Here is a 20,238-nt window from a genome sequence, read left to right as displayed (position 1 = left end):
GTCTCCTTCCCAGACTCCAGTCGTCTTCTCTGGATGTCTGCCCTGGTCCCTGGGACTAAGGCCCTGCCTAGCGTCCCCCAAGTTCCCCCTGGATGCTGGGTCCCCTTCTGGAGTGCAGGCTGACCGGTGGGCAATGCAGGTACCTCGGATCCCGGCTGCCCACTGTGCACTCCCTTCAACCCACGGATATGACCACCCCCCCTTGGTGGCCAACTAGATCCCAGGTGCCAGAAGCCAGCCAGAGCACCCACACTTACAGACAGCGCATCCCCTCCTCTGCCTCGGTCAGCTCTTTGTGGCCAGACCCACCCCTTCCTGGACCACCCAGCCCCCACCTGCTGCTCCAAGTAACCCCTTGGGACAGATTTCTGTGTAAAGAGAGGCCAATCTATCCTATGCTCCAGGTGTCTCACTTCACTCATCACCACTTGTGTGCAAATGTTGCTTGACCACTCCAGAAAAAGCCTGCTGAGCTAGACCCTCAGTGCTGCTGATTGGTTTATAATAATAACCTCTCCACATGACAAAAGGTCACCTGATGTGTTCCTGTGCACAGGGCCAGGGACCCAAACTTCCTTCCCCCTGCTAGCCTGGGCCTCTGTCCTTAGGGAATTCCAATCATTTCTGGTTGGAAGCTCCACCCTTCTCACCCTGCCCAGCAGATCTGATCAGAAACCCCAGGCTGAGGGGGAGGGGGAGGAGCTGTGGGCAGGGCCCCTCTGGCCAGAGGGCAGGTGGTGTTCTGGCTACCAAGGCTATGCTGGGCCCGGGGAGGACACAGGCACAACCTGATCTCAACACAGGACGTGATGTCTCCCTACGAGTCAGCCCCACGGAAGGGACGATCCTTGAAGCAAACTCAGGGGCCACATCCTATCTAAAAGGGGTGGAAATAACCACCCATGTGGCTTCTGAGACCCAAGAAGGGGCTGTTACCAGGTAGTCAGGCTGACCCGGGTGCTGGGGCCACTGTCGAGGGAGGCCCAGCCAAGGACGGCGGGTGACAAAGTACAGACATCCCCCTCCAGATGCCGAGGTCCCCATACACCTAGGTCCCCAGGGACACAACAGCATTGCTCTCCTAGGACAGGTCCTATAAATATGATGACTCCAGATGTTAAAGAAACCCCTTGGTTCTCAAGGCAAGACGATCTCTCACTCCAGCCTTGGGGACATTCCAGCCGTTGGCCGAGCCTGTGACCTAGAAACTTCCCATCCCACCAGCAACATGACCTTTAATTTGGGCGGACACTGCTTGGCGCCTGAGCGTGCCGGGCCAGGCCTTGCGCCGTGGCCTCAGGTGTGGGGAGGGACGCTCAGAGCTTACCAGCCTCGCCAACGAAGACCTCCACGGGCGCGCTGGCCGGGCTCTCGCCGATGATGTTGTAGGCCGTCATGATCACTTCGTAGCGCCGGTACTTCTTCAGATCTGCAAGGCGATGGAGACATGGGTCAGCTGGCCCAGGACCACCTCCCTCCTGAGAAAGTCCCCTCTGTGAACTACACCTCACAGGTTCACAGTCTTAAGGGCTGCCACCCTCTGTTCCCAGCAGTGTCACCGTCCTCCTCCTCCCGGGGAGGGATGAAGCAGCCACATTTGGTGAAGCCAAAGCCTCATCCCGGTGCATGCAGGGATGGGGCAGCAGCAAGATTCTAAGGTAAAGAATCTACGTTACAAGACATGACATGGGCTTGCCTTTTGGTCCAGAATCTCCCCTTAAAAGTAAGAACAGGTGGAGTAATATTCTGGCATTTAAAAATATATATATACATAGGCAAACCAAAGGCCTTTGAGTTTTTAATGAATGTGTCCTGGGGAGAAAAGAGTCTGTGAAGCCATGTATATAGGATTACACAGGGCGGGTAGCTGAGTGGGAGCTCTGTGCTAATCGACTTGGTGAGAGTGGCTGACCTTTAAACCAAAACATTCTGGAAGGTTCTCCCACTGGTTAATATTGCTTCTTCTGTAGCTTGGTTTTCCTGAGGCCCTACGTGCATGTCTGATAACCTGTGTGAATGGGGTGAATGGTGACTCATGACAGGCCTGCAAATCTTGCCTCCTAGTAGCAGAGCTTCAATGAGTCAGACCCAGGTCCTCCCTCCATCGCTGCAGAGAAATGTCGACAGGTTCTGCCCATGTGGCCGAGTTGGGATCCAGCCTCTCCCATTCTCAGCACAGTGGAGCTATGCTGCCTTATAAACAACCCACCGGAAATGGCTTTGGAGACTCACCCGGCCTGGCTTGTTAGTGTCAACCCAGGGGCTTGTGTGGATGCTGAGTCCACAGAAGGAGAAGGGGCTATAAGGAATCAACTGAGAAACCAGAGTGGACATGGACAAGCTGGGTTGGGGCCTCCCCTCTCAGTCTTCATAACCCGGGACTGAAAAGCCTAGAGTGAGATCCAGACAGGGAGCCCTCATCCCCAGAGCCCAGTCTGCACTAAACTCTTTAAGCTGCTTCTCAATGAGGCTGCGTTTGGGAGAGTGGCTGGCCCGGGCGGGCACTCAGTGAGCGTGTGATGGGAGAGACAAGGAAATGGGCGAATGAGTGACGGGTGCACAGGGAAGCGGGTGAGTGAGCAGAGGACAGATGGACGAAGCAATGTTTAGGGAAGCAGCACGCGCAGAGGAGAGCACAGAGGCCCCGGCCCCCAGGGCTGGGCCAGCTGCTCGCAGGGCGGTGGCAGGGATGAAATGGGGTGGCGCTGACCAGCCCTGGAAGGGTGTCTGCACACAGTAGGGCCTCAGAAAGGGCTAGCTCCTCCTCTTCCTTCCTTCATCCACTTTCTAATCCAGCAAAGTCCTCTGCACTTAAGTGAGTCACACTGTGGGCCCACTTAGACCTGCACTTGGACCTTAAAACACATCCCCCAGCCAGGAATCCAAGAGGAAGTGACACGGTTTAGTTAAAGATGAAGGGAGGATGGAGGGATAAACAACATGGAGCAGGCAATGGGATATTAGCCTTAAAAAGGAAGGAAATGCTGATACATCCTATAGCATGGAGGAACCTAGAAGTGAAATGAGCCAGACATAAAAGGACAAATCTGGTATGATTCCACTTATATGAGGTCCCTATAGGAGTCAGATTCACAGAGACAGAAAGTAGAAGGGTGGGTGCCAGGGGCTGGGGGAGGGGGATGGGGAGTGAGTGTTTAATGGGGACAGAGTTTCAGTTTGGGAAGATGAAAAAGTTCTGGAGATGGATGGTGGTGGTGGTTGCACAACAAGGTGAATATACTTAATGTCACCGAACTGTGCACTTAAAAATGGTTAAGTTTTTAAGTTAATGGTAAATAAAATGGTAAATTTTATGTTATGCATATTTTACCACACACACAAAAAGGATTAAAAAAAAGTCGAAGGAGCCAGAGATGAGATCTTGCCCACTTTGACTTTCTGTCCCAAACTTGAAGACCAGCTGTCAGTAAATCCCCCTTCCCTGCCTCTGTTTCTAGAAGTTTCCTTTCCTGTCTCCCTGATGGTTTTGGCAAGTCAAGAAGCAGCATTTGAGAGGGGAAATTCCAGAAATTAGAGCCATTAATCCAAGCTGGTTTTCACTTGGTCCATTGAGAGGCCAATTGGCTCTGGCTCCAACCTGCTCCCCGGGTCACGGTAGCTTCCTGCTGAAGGCGGTGTGCACTTACGTGTTAATTCATACGTCGTTAATGTGGAACTGCTGTTCACGGTCTTGAAGCTGCTTTGGGCTATTAGGGGTAAGCAAAGCAGAAAGGCAGTTAGCATGCAGGGAACAGTTATTGCAAATGATGTGCTGCAGAAACGGAGGAAATGGTGCCTCGCCCGGGAGCCACTCAGCTCCCACGCTGCCACCACAACACTTCCATCAGCTCACTGGGGGTTACCACGCTTCTTCATAAAACAGCCAGGCATCCCGGCCCACGACGGGGTGGGGCATGAGCTCACCTCTCCGATTAAATGGATCAAATTAGTATCTGGCACGACATAGCGCAAAGAAACAGTAGCAAAGACACAGAAATCGGTTTCTCCTGGGGCAGCGACTTTTCTAGATACCCTGTGGCAGATGCAGTTGTCAGCTTACCTGTGCTCAGCTAAGAGCCCTGGTCTGAAGGGGAGGGGCACACCACAAATGAAGAGCTCCTGTGACCAGGTAGAATATGGACCCAACTGCACCCTGGGGTCCTTTTATTTTGTTATTTTGATTTTGTTGCAAAGCCCAGGGAGACGCTAATTGTCTGGCCATAAGTAAGGGATGCCTGGGGGCGTGCTAAGAGTGTGGGAGAGAGCTGAGCCCTTGCCCTCCATCAACACCACTCCTGGCATAGCCAGGGTCAAGCTCAGCCCCGTGCCCCCAGAAAGGGAGGGGGCCGCTGTGTGAGCACAGGGCGCTGCCCGTCTGCACGTGTGACCCTCATGGAGACAACCTGGCGCATCAAAGGCCCCTGCTGTGGGCGTGCAGGTTCCAGAAGCTGCCCCGACAGCTGCTGGAACAACTTTCAGAGCCCATGCCAGCGATCCTAGCGGAATGCAGGCTGAGCAGATCAGCTCAGGGATGAGGGAAGCCACGGGCTCCACGTGGAGGGCTGTCTGCTGTGACGATGGGCGGAGCCTGCCCTTGACCTGTCCAGATCAGTGCCACAGGCTGCAGCTGGTCGCCGGCCTCCATCTCACCCCAGACGTGCTCCACTGAGGGCGGCAGCGCTGCGTCCCTGGAGGGCCCAGCTACTTTTCCTCCCTTAATGAAATCGTGGCACACAAGGCCCGTGGCCTTCCCAGCCGCGCCCCCACAGGCCTCACACAGGGAAGCACTCACCTGCTCCTGGTTGGCTGACCCTGTCTGCCCGGTCCTAGAGCCCCTCACCTTGTCCCGCCTCCTGATCATTTAGTTTTTGTTGGGCCCTTGTAAGTCATGCCTTTCCCTTCACGTCCTCGGTGAAATCCTTTTATCCTTACTGCCTACCTCAATGGCTCCTTCTCCGTGAAGCCTCCCCTGACCCCCCACTGGGTGAAAGCCCCAAAGGTTGGAGCCTTTTCTTCACTCCCACTTCACTGTGTACCCTGGGCTGCTGCAGAGACAGGTCCACCCTGGTCCTGTGCACACTGGAGGTCGAGCTGCATCTCCTCTGGCCCTCCATGGCATTTCCCACCAGGCCTTGCATGGAGCAGATGCACTATGATTACCCGGGAACCTCCCTGCCAACCCGGGACCCAGGTGGCCTAGTTTGGTACCTGTGCCAGGATGGAGGGGACAGTGTCTCACCTGTCAGCTCAGCCCGTAAAGCTGAGGGGCTTTTGAGCGTCTTGGACTCTATGGCTGAGGCCGCCTCATACTCCAGCTCCCGGTAGTAGATCCTGTACCCCTGAAGAAGGCCGTTCAGGCTTTCGTCCCTTGGAGGCTGAAAGAAATCACCACAGTCAGCCCACTGGAGGGGCCTGGTGACCTCTTCTTCAAGTTTAATTAGCCAACTGTGCAGGAGGAAGTCACTAATTCAAATAGATGGTTCTCAGTTGTTTACAAGAAAAAAAAAAAAACAGGCAGTGGAGCATTCCCTCAGAGCCCAGGTTTTCTGGGGCCTGTGTGGCGACACGGGTGTCTCATCCCACGTCCAGCTTGATACTCAAATGAGCCCCAGGGCCGAGGCAGGCGACTGTGGCCCAGGTCACAGATGGGTGAGGAAGCTGCCTGATCCTGGCAAACTCAGAACTCTTAAGGGAATGGTGGATGTGGCCTGGATCTGAATCGTCCACCGGCTGGCCCCACCCTGTCCTCAGTCCCTGGCCACTGAGGCTTGTGGCAGTCTCACGGGGCCCCTCAATGAGCTCTCTGCATGCCAGGTCACCCCCATTCTGCCTCAACTCGGACCTAAGGCTGAAATCCCCATGGACCGAGACAATAAAAAGATCCACAGATTCTTATAAGACGAGGGAAATTTAGATACACAGAACTTCATGTGAAGAAGGAGGCAAAGATGGAGTGATGTGTCTACAACCCAGCAACCACCAGAAGCTGGAGGAGGCAAAGAAGAATCCTTCCCTAGAGTCTTCAAAGTTGGCCACCGTGACCTTGGACTCTGGCCTTCAGAACTGTGATAGGATCAATTCCTGTTGTTCTAAGCCAGCCAATTTGTGGTACCTTGTTATGGCAGCCTCAGGACACTAGCACACCCTTGCTATCCAAACTCTCACTATTCAGTTCTTACTTCCCGAGCCCGAGGACCACAAGGATTTGGATATTCAGGTAAATCCTGTTCTATCTGAACTCCTGCTACTTACAATCCAAAGTGATCTGGACCACTTTCTCTGCGAGAGCCCTCTGCCAGCTCACCCAACAGGTTCCCGGGGCTTCCCACACTTCTCAGGGGAACAATATGAAACCCAAACCCGACCAGAGAGCCAGGCACTGAGGAAGCCGAGAGCCACCAGAAAAGGGAGGAGAGAACTGGTTGGGAAGCCCAGAAGTCTGACTGGGGGCAAGAGAGAGAGGCTGTGTTTTTTGTTTTATTAAATTGTGTCCTTTTCTTTTCTACCAGTTTTGATGGACAAAACCTTAGTACTGGAGACACCTGGAGCATCCCAGGGAGGGTGCTCCTGCGTCCTGGGCTGTCAGTTTCCTCTCTGGGCCCCGGGTCTGTGCCAGCTGTGCTCCCTGCCCCCACCACCCCCAAGACTCAGCGTTTCAGACGGGCCCAGGTCCCCCATCGTGCCTCATGTGGGTGGACCCCACAGTGACCTGGAGCTGAACTCCAGCAGACAGGCCATGGGAGCCACATGTGGGCTCAGCTGCCAGCCTGGCTGCTTATCCTTCCTGTTAATCGAGGCGAGACGGCAGAGACTTCCAAGATCCCGGGCTTTGGCTTTTCCTTTCCTGGGCTACTGATGGAGATTCGTGTCCCCGCATCCAGGGTTCTACACAGCACTGCACCCAGGGAGGGCACCCAGTGAGCCCTGGTCTGCTCAGACGAAACCAGGCCGTCCTGGCTGAGAGTCCCTGGGCACCGTCCTCATCCTTGTGCAGAGGCCAGGTGGGAGTGGCAGGGGTCTGGGCAGCGATGAGGAGACATCTCATACCTCCCTTCCTGGGATCCGAGTTGACTTGAATCGGTGGGAAGGAAGAGGCGAGTGGGCAGATTAAGAGCTTGCAGTGGGTCTCTTTAAGCACCAGCCCAGCAATCTCACCCCTAGGTCACCTTCAAAGCCTCCCTCGCAGGCCCAGATTATGCCCATGGTGCCCGCAGGCACTTGGACCTCAGCAGGAAAACTGCAGAGTCCCCAGGGCCTGACTCTGCAGACACACACAGGCCCTGATAGGATTACAGTGAGGGCAATGTACTTTTAGGGGAGAAGGGAGGCTGGGGCAGGGGGAGGACTGAATTCCACTCACCAAAAATATCAAATAATCAGGAAATTGGGAGTTTAGGGAAAAAAAAATGTCCTCACTGGGGACCAGATGTGGTTCTGCCACTGGCAGCAAGCACCTCCTCCCCCAGCATCTGTGTCCACACACCCTGGGGCTGGAAGATGGAAGGCAAGTGGGGAGGCAACCAATCCTGGGCTCACAGATATTTCTAGCCAAAGAGAGACGATGCTTCAGAGGTGTAAGAAGAGGCCGAGGCCCACCCCGAACAGGCACAACTGCCACTGGCAACCGGGCAGGGTCCATATGTGGCAACAGACTCACTGATGCTGCACCAGCAACCCCCTCGCACCCCCCCATCAGGAACCATCCAGGCCTGGGGAGGGGACAAGTGGTCACACAGCCCAAGGGGCAGCCTCTCTAAAGGCTGCAGCTGGTCCTGGCCTCACAAAGGGCAGACTCCACGGAGATTCCAGGGCTGCCTGCTTGGGATGCTGCATTGGGTTTAACCACATTTCTGGTCCTAGAGTTTGGAATAAGCCTATCTGTCATTTGTGCAAGAGACCTCTATGACTGGATGTCCTGGGAGGTATCAGTAGGGCAGCTCCATGTGACACATGGAAAGTTCTAGAAGCGATGGGCTGAGCTCAGGCTCTAGATTCAAGTCCTGGCTTTGTGGGCTTGGGCTGGCCACTCAGTCTCCCACGCTCAACCCCATATCCATAACAGTGTGGCTAGATGGTCCCTACAGTATCAGACGACTCTAAACAGAAGGTTCCCTTGGCACACACAGACCTGTTCTCCCAGCCCTGGCCCTGACCACGCCATGCCTAACGTTTCTGATTCAGCACTGATTGGAGGGCAAGGCCATGTCTGTGTCTTGTTCATTTCTATCTTCCCCTCAGCACCTGTGACAGGCCTTGCACACAGCAGTTGCTCAATCAGTGCTTGTGGCGTGAGCTGGATTTGCTGACATCCAAGGCTCCCCCATGGATGGTTGGTTAATTTCACCCTGGACTGGCTATTAGTATGGGCAGATGCTTGAAGGGACTGGAGCCCCTCCTGAACATGTCTGCACTCTGCCTATTGCTCACCAGAAATTCTACTAGTAGACTCTTTGGGGATCCTGAGTGTCTTTTCAGTTTTCAAAAGTCCCCTGTTAAGATGCAGATGACCTGGTAGGAGTGAGCCTGGGCTTGATCACCCAAAATAGCAGGCAGAAAGGGGACAGTGAGCTGGACACGACCCGGGAGTACGAGGGCAGGGTGTCCGGAGGCAGCAGTGTTGAGTGCAGGGAAGGGCTTGGGCTGGGAGGAGGCAGGACTCCCATGATAGTCCCACTCCACCCGGCTGCCCGCACAGGGCAGGCTGGGATCGGCGCAGTGGGCTTTCCCAGACAAGACCTCTCCCTACTGTACAGGTGGGGACCTGGGGCTTCCAGAGGTTCAACACCATGCCCAAGGTCTCGTCACGAGCAGCGGTAGGGCTGGAACTCAAGTCTAAATCTAATCCAACTGCCATCATCCCTGGGTGTCTGAGCTTCTCCTTTATATTCCCAGGACTTCCATTTCCTGGAGTGTAGAACAAGGATTTCCTCTGACACCAACAGGATTAAGTCAGCAGAGCATAGGAGGCCCCAGAGAACCTGGCTCCAACACGCCTTCTCCTGAAGTACAGCATCGAATCCCAGTGGCTGTCACACCTCTGAGCCTTTGCTCTGGCTGTGCATGGTGGCCGGATGCTTGTCTCCCTGCCTTTTACCTAGGGGAGGTCCATTCATCCTGCAGAACACATTCAGTTGTCACTTCCCCCCTCCCTCCGGCCACCTCTGGCTGGGTTATCGCTCCCCCTCCACTGTCTTCCCACTCATGCTTTGTAGAGCTCAATGCACTAAATAGAAGCTCTTCAAGGCCTCAACTCCGTCTCATTCATCTCCGGGTGCTCAGCCCCCTACACTGGAGCTGGTCCTCTGCAGATGACGGGGTAAGTGGCAGGACCCAGGCGGCTGCAACACTCCTCTTAGGAAGGCACCTATGACAACATCGAGTCTGTCCTCTGCTGAGTCCATTGAACGTGATGTGATCTACTGCCTAGGATGTTTTCTTTTCTAGAAAACAGCCTCAAAGTCCACTTAGAGAAATCTGCAGCCACCCAAGGGGAACCACATTTGAGTGACAGACTGCATGATCCACTGGAAGTTTCACAACAGCCAGCTTCAATGTTGTGACCAATTCAGAAACGTTAATGCCTATTCTGAGCTGCACTCAGTGTGAACAAAATACCAGTACTGTCTAGAATACATGCTCAAATCTTTAGATTTCAAACAGCACTGGACCCCATGAAAGGTAAAGATTGATTACCCTACTAAGAAGAATCAAACCTGACAGACTGCTATGGAGGAGACTTTAAACGGGTCAGCAGCCTTGAAATTACAGGTGGTGTTTGCATTTTTAAACAAATTACTAAAAAAAAAATGGTTTACAGGTGAAACATTTCATTTGGAATGCAAATCTATATTTAAACATAGTCTCTTTGTTCTGCTCACTCTGATTTAGTAAATTACACATAATTTTTATTATACTTCAATTGCCTGGCAGTTGACAGGCATTTATTTCTACAATACATCGTATTGACCACCTCCTGCTCTGGGCTTCTTGCAATTAGTTTGTTCTATTGGGCCGGGAAGGAGGACAGCTGATGGACACACATGCCAAGTTCCTTTGGTGCAGCTATGCACCACTTCACAGAGCTGTCCAACCGCAGCTGAGGGGCTCGGAGCCCCGGGTGGTCGGGAGGCAGGATGGCCGGGGTGGACAGCTGGCGGCATGTCCACCGCAGCTGGTGTCACGTCAACAGCAACTTTTGTGGAGGCGATGATGTGTTGCAGCCCTGAGTGCTGCCTTTACAGAATAGGAGCTTACCTCCTTACTGGGAGGCCAAATGCCACATCTACAAAGAAAATGCTAATTTTCTGGTAGAATTTAGCACAGTGCAAAGGACCAATCTTCTTTCGGTTGATAATGTTAGTGTAGGGTGGGAAACAGAAGCGCTTGGGACCTTGAATTTCCATTTCGAATGTTTCCGACCTTCCACCAAAGACCCTAATGGGAGTCGGGGGTGTGGAGACCTAATGCGCCTTGGATCAGAGACCTGTGGACACTGAGAGGTCACTTTTGACCAGCTATTTTTACAGAGGAGGAACCTGGAGCCAGAGAGGCCTCTCGGGCTCACTGTCGTCCAATGGCAAGCTGGGGCCTGCAGATCTAGAGCCAGGCCCTCTTCACTTGACGGGGACTCTGAGGCTCCGAGACAAGCTTGGGGGTATGGCTTCTCTGGGGCTGGGGATGGAAGCCTGGCTGACACTTTCTTGGTTTGCATCCAGTCCCCAACACTCTGGTGAAGCCAGAAATTGCAGAATGCCACGGTGGTGAATTTCCAGCTTCAAGGGAAGACATTTGGAAATATCTTTCGATCACCTTTAAAGGTTCCCATCACCTCCAAGAAGCTGTCACTTAGCAACAGAAGGAGGTGAAGAAGTGGCCCACGATTATTCTGTCAATACTTGAAGGAGGTTATGCACTCTTAAAAGAAACTCAGTTTATTAAAATCCTGCTCTCCATCCCTTGTCTAAGGGGCAGTGTCAAGTCATGTTGGGTTGAACCATATGAAAGGGCCACTTTTGTACCTTACACACGGTCATATTTCTTATGATTCAACCTAACACTTAGTGATGCCCCCGAGTCATGACATCAGCGGAAGCAGCAGAAACCCTCAGTGGGTAGCAGTCCCCAGCTTTGCAGTTGAGGAAGCGCTGTCACTGCTGGTTCCTCCCACACTCCACCACTGGGCTCCTGACTCCGATTTCCTTCCCAGCGCCTCCAGCTCCTGCTAGCTTCAAGCCTACTCTCGGGGGGATCTAAACAGTCCCCGAGAAGTCGGGTCCCTGAGAAGGTGTGGTAGCTGGGGAGCCCTCGTAACTCGGCTCAGCCCCAGCCCAGAGGCATCTTCAGCATACTCTGTCCCGGTGCCTGCAGGGCTAATCCACTCCCACACCCAGAACTCATCCCCCTTTCAGGGCCCTGTGGAAGTGTTCCATTTAGGACAGGTTCCCTGAGGGCCTGCCCTGGGTTTTCTGGCATTCCTGTTCCTTTCCAAAGGAACCCTTCCAGCCCTCCCTTGTGCCAGCCTAGTGCACCTGGTCAAGGCACGGCCCTCTCAGCTCTCCAAGGTCACGTCCAGACCATTGTTCTCCTCTCGGTTTCCAGCATCACCTGGGTCCCTTTGTCTCCTGACCTCCCAAACTGTCTGCTCCCTCCACTGAGTCTGGATGAGATGCTGACATTAGTCTAGACAATTATCATCAAACTTGAGGAAGACTGTCATGTCCACAGACCAGTCTCTTGACCCAGCCCACAGCAGCCACTCCTAGGCAGACTTCACCTCTCCTGGCTCTGAGCATAGACCCCAGTGCCTGCCCTCCGCCTCCCCTACCCAACAGCCCTGGCTCTAGGCACTGCCCTCCCTTATTCCCAGGACAGCAGCCCCCATTCCGGCCTCAGGAACTTCTCTTGATGGACAGAAGGTTCAACTATGCTTATCACTGCCCTTGGCTCCTGTCCCTTGATCTGTTGACCCTGCCTGGCCCAGCTCCAGCCCTGCTCCTGAGCCTGTCCCCTCTGGCTCTCCCCAGGCCCTGGCTGAGCCCCTCCCCACAGATCCCACCAGCACCCTCGGCTGGGCTGCCTTCCTTGGCAGTTCTGCCCCTCTGTTATTTTTGTCCTCAATGTACCTCATTGTTAAGCCAAAAAATACCCAAACTGGAAATAAGGCAACAAGAGAGCAGCGTGTCCTTTCAATGTCATATCAGAGTGTTGGTTAACAGCCACTAAGGATTATTTGATCATCTAGGAGCATGAGCCTTGGTTTGACTCACTGTTCACTGAGGATTAAAGACTCGGACTTAGTGGGTCGCATGCAATCCTGCCGATATTTTGTCCGGTTGCAAATGATTTCTGTAGAAAAGCTTACAGTTTCACTGCCCTGAAGGATACGAATGTGTCTCACGTGTACCACAGAAGCCCTGCTCTGCCATCCTCACCAAACGCAGGGAACATTCTGGTCCTCTGATGCTCTTTGCACCAGCCTTGCCCTCCTGCCGGTCCCTCCCTAGTGAGTTGAGATCAAGTTCATCCTGCATGTGCCTGACAGTCATGTCTTCACCGTATTAGAAACTGCACTTCGACCCCCTTCCCTCCCAGACTGAAGTCCGATCAGGGTGCTGCCTTTGTCTTGCCCTCAGACACCTGCCACAGGGCTGGTCTGCAGTCTGGTCCAGCTGCCGCAGATGCTGAATGAGCGGGGGATGAGCACACAGGATTTACAGACACCGAGAGGTTCCTTGGGCCCTTACCTGCCACTGGATCAGGACAGAGGAAGTGGTGTGCGGCGTCACCGAGACAAAACTCGGAGGCTCTCCCGGGACTGAAATCCAAGGAGGAAGAAAGCATGGATTAGTCGGTTCTGTTTGTACTTGGCTGCCGTTCCGGGGCCAGCTCTCTCCCGGTGCTGGCGAGGAGGCAGGGCCAGGCCAGTCCCGAGAGCTGGGGAAGTGACGAGCCAACATCCCCAGCTCTGTCTCTTCCCAGTGGATACCCTTCTCCCACCTGCACAGCCTGTGCCCAGGATAGAAGGGACCGAATCCTAAGAGGGTAACCCCTAGATAATGTCCCTGACTTTATCCTCCACAGACAGACCTACACTGAGACACACAAACAAGTTTGGATCTCTCTGCTGGGAGCCACTTACGGCAATGGAGGTGCCTGAGTGCCCCTGCCTGCAGAGCCTTCCCGCAGTTCCCAGATCTCCTCAGGGACTACCTTGAGGAGGGGCATCGTTTATTTGAGGTACTTAGGTCAGGAGACTTCTAAACAGGACAAATGATGAAGCCAGGCCATAGTGGTCTGGGTTTTAAACACTGATGTGTCTGTCACAAAAGGAGGCCGACTTCTGATGGTGGAAGTAATGTCTGCCATGTGCTGCGTATCGGCTGTGGCTCTGCACTGTGGTCTGGAGGGACAAGGTCAGTTTGACCTCTGCCCATGGCCGTGCCCTGCACCCTGGAAACTAAAATCCTTCCAGCACCCGCCAGGTCCAACCACCCTCTCTGAACCCCGCCCCCTGCTCCTGCCCCATCGGATCTGTGAGGCCCTCTTAGCCGACTGAATGGACCTTTTTATGGTTCCTCCACTGTAGAATCCTGAGACTCATGACATATTAAATGTTCAAAAATAGTCATCGAAGGGAAGGATTTGGGATGTTCTCCCCACCCCGCCCCCTCCTGTGTGCCTGGCATGCCCCCTTCACTCACCATCTGAGACTTGGTCCCTGGGTCCCCTCTTCTGTGACCTCCCCATCCTCCGGGCCCAGCACCTGGGGCAGGTCTGTACCAGCCACACCTGAGTCCTCTCTATTCTGCCTTATGGATGGCTCTGTAGCCCATGCCCTCTGGCCTCCTGCTGTTCTATCTTAAGTCAGTGGTAGAGCCCTGTCCAGCTTTCCTGATCACACTTGATCGCAATTACGGGGGCCTCAATGTCCTAATCACTACAATAAGATGTTTACTAGCAAACCATCCACACACTCAAAGGACCCCCCACCACCCAACACAGGGTTCCCCAGCCCCTGGAGTCAGTCCCTGCCTGCCAGCCTCAGCTGATGGTCAGACTTGGAGACAATACAATGCAAACACAATGCAAATCCACTAAAAGAGAAATTGCAGATCTCAGAAAAGGAAGATAACAGGATAGGTGCATCAAAAGAAGTGATTTGAATATCAAAGAATTAAGAAAGACCTCTGGGAAGCCTGAAGAGGCTCTTGAATGTTTTTTCAAAAAAGGCCCATTCTGCCTGAGCCATGTAAGGCAGGCAGAGGCAACGCGTCCTGCTCGCACATAATTTCCTCAGAGACCCGCCAGAAAAATCAGCTTGCTGTATTTGTTTCTTTCTTCTAAGAACTAGTGCTTAGTCACAAATATTACCTCAGTTGTTAGATGTAAGATTAAAATAGGAGCCAAAAAAGGCAACCTAGTTTCTCAAGGGGCAGGTCCTGCCTTCCCTCCCTGGCCTGTCCAGGCTGGGGCTCCTCGAGAGCATGGCCTGGGCATCCTCTCAAGGTGGGAAGGCCCCTGATCAAGAACACACAGCCCTGGCGGGTTCTGCTCTGCTAGGAGCGCTGGGTGTGCAGTAAAACAATCTCTGAGCATTGCTGAGAAGCTAGAAGGGTCCCCCTGATCCCCTTTGCTGGTCCTTAAGGTCACCCGAGCCTCGTCTTGCAAAAGCTCAACTCAGAGGTGATAAAAGTGCAGAACTGAAGATGAGAGGTCCTGGGGCAAGCCGGCTAGAGATTAGTTTGTTTAAAAATGGTTCCTCTGGTGCATTAAATGGAAAAGACAGTGCTTTGGGGTAGGTTTGGGGAATTATTATAAAGTGCTGCTGGGTGAGCTAAGTGCTCAGGTTCGCAGCCCGGGGTCTGAGCTGCGGCATCTGCTACGCAATGGCAATCCTTTCCATCCTAAAAGTTGGCCTGTCACCACCAGGCGTGTGTGATGACGCTGTCTCCCGGCTCACTCCAGGCCTGGCCAATTGTCATACGAAATCACCGTGGAGCTTCAGGTCCAAGTCCTCTGCGTAGACAGAGGGGTGGAAGGTGAACGGAGCTTTTAGGGGACCTCACTTCCATCTCTCAACTGTGCTTCTGTCAAATGGCAAAACTGGGTTCGCTTGTGAATGAGAAAAATGGGGGGAACCTCTTAAAACTCAGCTACCCTGTGACATTTATTTTTAATGACCGTATAAATTATTCAATTTCTGGGATGCTAATGGATTGTAGGGGTTTGGAAGCCAATCAAAGAACCTTCCTTCCATTTGGAAGCCCTTGAAATCTTGATTTACGGCCACAGGCTGTACAGGAGTGCTCCAGGCTGTCTGTTCCTAATTGAATCCCACTGCTCACCCCCGCTTCCCTCACTCCCTCGGGTGACCCTTCCTGGCTCAAGAAGAAAGTGGGGCCTCTCGCTGCGAGACAATGTTTCAGGTCCAAAGGCAGCAGCTGGAAGTGGCCATGTCTGTTGCTCACCATCTTGCAGTGTGGTTACGGCCTCCGTCTCCACGCTGAAGTCGCTATCCCCGATGTCATTGGTGGCTTTCAGGCGCAGCTTGTAGGAGGTGAAGGGCCTCAGCCTGAAACATGGAAGATACCAGTGACTGCAGGGAGACCTCCCCCCTGCACTGCCCCCAGAGCTCCTGGGGAAGGTCTTCTCTGTGGCCAGAGCTCCTCCAGCGAGGAGGAGGATGTCCTGGGGTCAGGGTGGAATCACTCCTGGCAGCAGTGAGTGGGGCTTCAGCGGTCCCCAGGACTGTCTGGGGAGTAGCCCTCAAATGCCCAGCACCGCCTTACTGGCCTGCCTGGGGAGAGAGGACTTTCCCAGAGGGGAGGGGAAGGCAGAACTTCCTGGCCAGGGGACCAGGGGACAGAGATTCTGCTTAGGGCTCCTGAGGGAGGAACCACTGTCTCCTGTAATTAGAGATACTCCTGTGTAGCAAATTGCTGCTCTCTGAGGAACCCACTCTGAGGATTTCTCAGGAGGAGCTAATTACTTTAGCCCTCGCTCTGATCCAGAGCGTACAATGAGCACCTGCCTAGCTCACTTCCTCGCTCACGCCAAACCACTCCTTTGTGGGGGTCTGCACTGGCCAGCCCCAGCCTGGCTCCAAGGTCTGCTCCTGCCCCAGCTACAGGCAGAGCCCCCCATCTACTGAGCCAGACACGGTGCCAAGCACTTGACAGGCATTACAACATTCAGCCCACAGAACAGCTCTGTAGCGTAGAGTCACTATGATTCCCATGTCCTGGATGAGAAAACAGAAGCCCTGTCAGAGTAAGTCCCCTGCCCACTGCCAGAGGACTGGTAAGTGGCTTGGCTGGGATTGAAATAAGGGTCTTATCTTGAAGTAATATTTGCCGGCCACTTTACCTAAGACCAAGATAATGTCAGTTGTCCATATGAAAAATGCTGCCCCTTCCCAGCCCACTGGTGGAGATTTTAGGGGCACTAATTATCCCCTGAGGCACGACTTGGTGCCACCACTTCAGGCTTACTTCCATCCATCTATCCATCCGTCCTTCCTCCCTCCCTCCCTTCTTCCTTCCTCCTATCCACCCATAGAGAATTCTGTATTTCTTGGGTCTCATGAGCCAAGCACTGTACACACCCAAGACTAATACTTTACACAAACTCTTCTGTGCAGACGATGCTCAGATCTTCATCAAGTCGCCTGAATTGCACTTGCAAGTGCTCACTCTTGCTCAGTACCTGGCTGGCCAGCCATCCTTCACGTCACTTCAAAGTGAGCAGATAAGGAAACTGCATTCTCTCCCTCCCCTCCCAGCAGCAGCTCCACCATGCTCTCTATTTCCCAGACCAGAACAACTGGAGTGATTCTAGATTCCACCTCCCCTGTCCTTCCAGTCCAACTATCTCTAAGTTTCCTCAACCACCAGTCCAAGCAAAGCCCTCATCAATCACCTCAAAACCAATCCTCTCTCCTCCCTCCCAATCCAACCTGGAAACTAGTGGTTTCCCAACTGAGCTCTGAGGAACCCCTGAGACTCTGAGAAACCCTCTGGGAGCCCAGGGCCCCCAGACCCCTGCACCAACCAACAGCAGCCCCACTTCCATCTGCTTTATAAGTTGGTTCGGGGTAATACTTTGTTTAGAGAAAGGATTCTGCTTTTTAAAAAATTGATAACCATTTTTGCAAACCATGATCAGAAAAATTTCCCCTCTCTGTTTTCATACTGCCCTCCTGCTTCAGAGCAGAGGACAGTGGTTCTCCATCAGCTAACATCTCCAGGGATGCTCGTCCTTCAAAGCCCTGCAGAACCTGGGCTTACAATGTTACTTGCTAGGCCAGGACTGGAGGCAAGTCTTCCGGCCTCTCTGTGCCCTGATTCCACAGCTGGAAAGAGTAGGGACAAAGCAACTTTGCTGGACAGGCTTCTAACGCTCCACCCTGAAGACTGATCTTGGCTACAGGTTTTGGGGAGACAGCCTTTATTATGTCAAAACAAACAAATAACTTCCCATCTGTTCCTAGCTTCCTGGGAGTTATTTTATCTAATTTTGGTGATAATTGCATTTTTTCTCCTTTGACCTCCCGCCTCACCCACCTGTGCTCCCACATTAGCCTGGCCAGCTCCTCTCTCAAATTAGAAGGCAGTACAGTGTGGTTGATAGGAACATGGACTCTGACTGCCAGGTTACCTTGGGCAGGTAACTGTGCCTCAGTTCCCTTCTCCGGGCTGACAGGACCACCTGCATCGTGAGGCTGTTGTTTAGAATAAACTCAGGAGGAGCTTAGAAGACAATCTGGCCCACGGCAAGTGCTCACTAGATGTTAGCTGCTGTTACTACTATTATTTCCCGGTAGGTGTCAGCTTCAACGGCTAAAGCAAATGCCTGTCCTCTACACCCTGTTCATTTCCTCCTCTCCTTCATCACAGTTTGCAATCAATGGTTCGTTTCCTTGATGACCATTTATCTTCTTCACAAGACTCAGGACTCCTGAGGACAGGGACCAAGTGGCCTCATTTGTTGCATATCCCTGGCACCAAGAACAGTGCATGGACCCCAGAGGTGGGCAGTGGACACCTGATGAAGGAATGAATGAAGGGGGGACGTTATCTATCTCATATGTTTCTCGGGAGGTTGAATAAGAGGACGCACGTAAAAATCAGCAAACCATCTGGCACATAGTAGATGCCCCAGAAATGACCCTTGTCACTGTACTTATATTTATTTAGCACTTATATTTATTTAGTATATTATTATTTAGAATATATTTAGTACATGTGATTTATTACATTATATTTAGTGCTTCACAGTTTTCTAACAATTTCGGGATTTGAGGCCAAACATCAAGCTCTTTGAAGACCACTTTCCCATCCTCTGGGGTCTTGAGGAGCCCGGGGCATACAGATCACATGGCCCAGGTCTGAGGTAGACGGTGTTAGACCCGTGTTGGCCGGGCCCCCTTCCTTCACAGGATTGATGAGCTGTCTCCGGGAGTCTCAGGGTGCACTAAGGCATCGGAGCTGTAGGAGCTCACCCAATGGGCAGGAAGCCCCGCTGGGTGCCTGAAAACAGGCAAAGGGCGACTCAGAGGCAGTGAAGGGAGCAGCCAGCTCATGACCAATGAGAAGTGACGATGGTGACGGTGTCCCCTCTCCTGGTCTCCCGCTCAGTAGCCTACTTTGCATGCTCCTCATCTCTCAGCGGCACTGCTTCTTTAGACTACTGGTCTACCACCCTGACCCTCGCCTTCACCCGCCCCCTTGCTCCTGTCCTGCTCCCTTCTACGCAGAGCCGGACTCCGGTGACTACTCGGTAAATGAATAAAGGACAAACCATCCTGGAATACTCTCCTTTGACCCCTCTAATTTCCCCACATTCTGCTCTCTGTTCACTCTTCCAGGCCTCCTCAAGCCTCTGCTTTGGAATCAGCCGCTCCTGACCTGGGCAAGTCATTTAGCTTCTCTGAGCCTCACTTCACTCACCTATAAAAACCGAGACGACAACACCCGCACTTTCCAGGGCCATTGTGAAAGGTAAATTATGAGCCTCATGGAGTCTGAGAGCTCTCGGCACACAGTAGGCATTTAATAAATGTGACCTTTTCTTTCTCATCTCCCCGGCTGCCCGGCCACGGGATCTCATCTCCCAGGAGCTCCAGCCCTGCTGCGTGCAGCATCCCTCAGCCCTTCTCACATTCCTCATGGCTCGCCTGCCAATTTTCTGCCATCCAAACTCAGAAACTGGATAGATTCAGGTAAATTTTTGAGATAACACCCATTATCTAAACTCTCACCATCCAAAACTCAGGGAAGGAACAGATGTGGATAACACAGGACCCTCACTGCCCAAACTTGTGATGGGAATTCTTGCAGGAACCAGGCATATTTAGAAAGCAAGTCTGTGCTTGTCCTGCCTTGGACTGTCACCCTCCACTCATCCCCACGGTTCACCTACACAGCCAGAGGGCATGGGGTGGGGTGGGGTGGGGGCAGGTCACGGCTCACAGTTCAGTGTGCCGCCCACAGAGTGAAATGCAGACTCATAAACAGAAGGAGCTCCATATGTTCATTCATTCATTTTGATTATAATAGTAAAATATGTGAGTCCTGAACACTGTAGAAGCTATCCTCTGCGGCCTCTATGTATTCATTTATTTATCTTTAAGGTACTGGAAATATTTATTAAGAACTCATTATTTGTATCACAAAGAACAAAGAATATCCAACCCATGCACGCTATCCTTGGCCAAATTTACCCGATTTTTAATAGGGCATTATTTTTAAAGATTACGCAGAAGGAAAAAAGGAAAGACTCCAATGGAGACAGGGCCGCATCTCGACTGTAATTTAATCCCGATTGTTTTACACGGTAACTCTCTTTGGGCCCTTGGGGTTTGGGTTTGGGTCCATAGCCCCTGTGACAGAGCGAGGTTCAGAGGAACAGCTGACCCACATTCCTGGATACACAACATCACCTGAGCTCACACCAGCACTGCTCTATCCCAGTGACATCCAGAAGGTCCACGTGGCTCTGGGCTTGAAGCCCTCCTCTTCTTCAGCCCTGCTGCATTTCCGTGGGATGCAGTCGTCAACCAGACAGCAGTGGTGCCTAACTATGTCCCTCAAACCCAACCTTGCCCCTCGTGCACTAGACCCACCTTCACTAGATGTCAGTACAACCACTAGATGTGGATGGTTCAACTTTCTGTTTTAAACTTTTGTTTAAATCTTTATTACTTTGGGCCACTGGCAGATTTCATGCAACTGGCCAAAG

The 20,238-nt window shown here is 52.7% G+C and overlaps 1 protein-coding gene across 2 annotated transcripts in view; it reads right to left on the bottom strand.

The window, feature by feature from the left end:
- SDK1 (sidekick cell adhesion molecule 1) overlaps positions 1-20,238 on the bottom strand; it is a 917,991-nt gene that overhangs the window by 69,361 nt on the left and 828,392 nt on the right. For both annotated transcript variants that reach the window (XM_087417496.1, XM_087417497.1), the window contains 5 exons: positions 15,468-15,571; positions 12,744-12,814; positions 5,240-5,375; positions 3,648-3,707; positions 1,328-1,429 (listed from right to left, as the gene is read on the bottom strand). In XM_087417496.1, coding sequence (XP_087273622.1) covers positions 1,328-1,429; positions 3,648-3,707; positions 5,240-5,375; positions 12,744-12,814; positions 15,468-15,571 — 473 coding nt within the window. The remainder of the gene's footprint in view (positions 1-1,327; positions 1,430-3,647; positions 3,708-5,239; positions 5,376-12,743; positions 12,815-15,467; positions 15,572-20,238) is intronic.

Source organism: Ceratotherium simum, chromosome 26, assembly GCF_057802395.1.
Source record: "Ceratotherium simum simum isolate JZ-2026a chromosome 26, ASM5780239v1, whole genome shotgun sequence".
Classification (NCBI taxonomy): Eukaryota; Metazoa; Chordata; class Mammalia; order Perissodactyla; family Rhinocerotidae; genus Ceratotherium; species Ceratotherium simum.
This window is presented reverse-complemented; position numbering and strand designations above follow the sequence as displayed.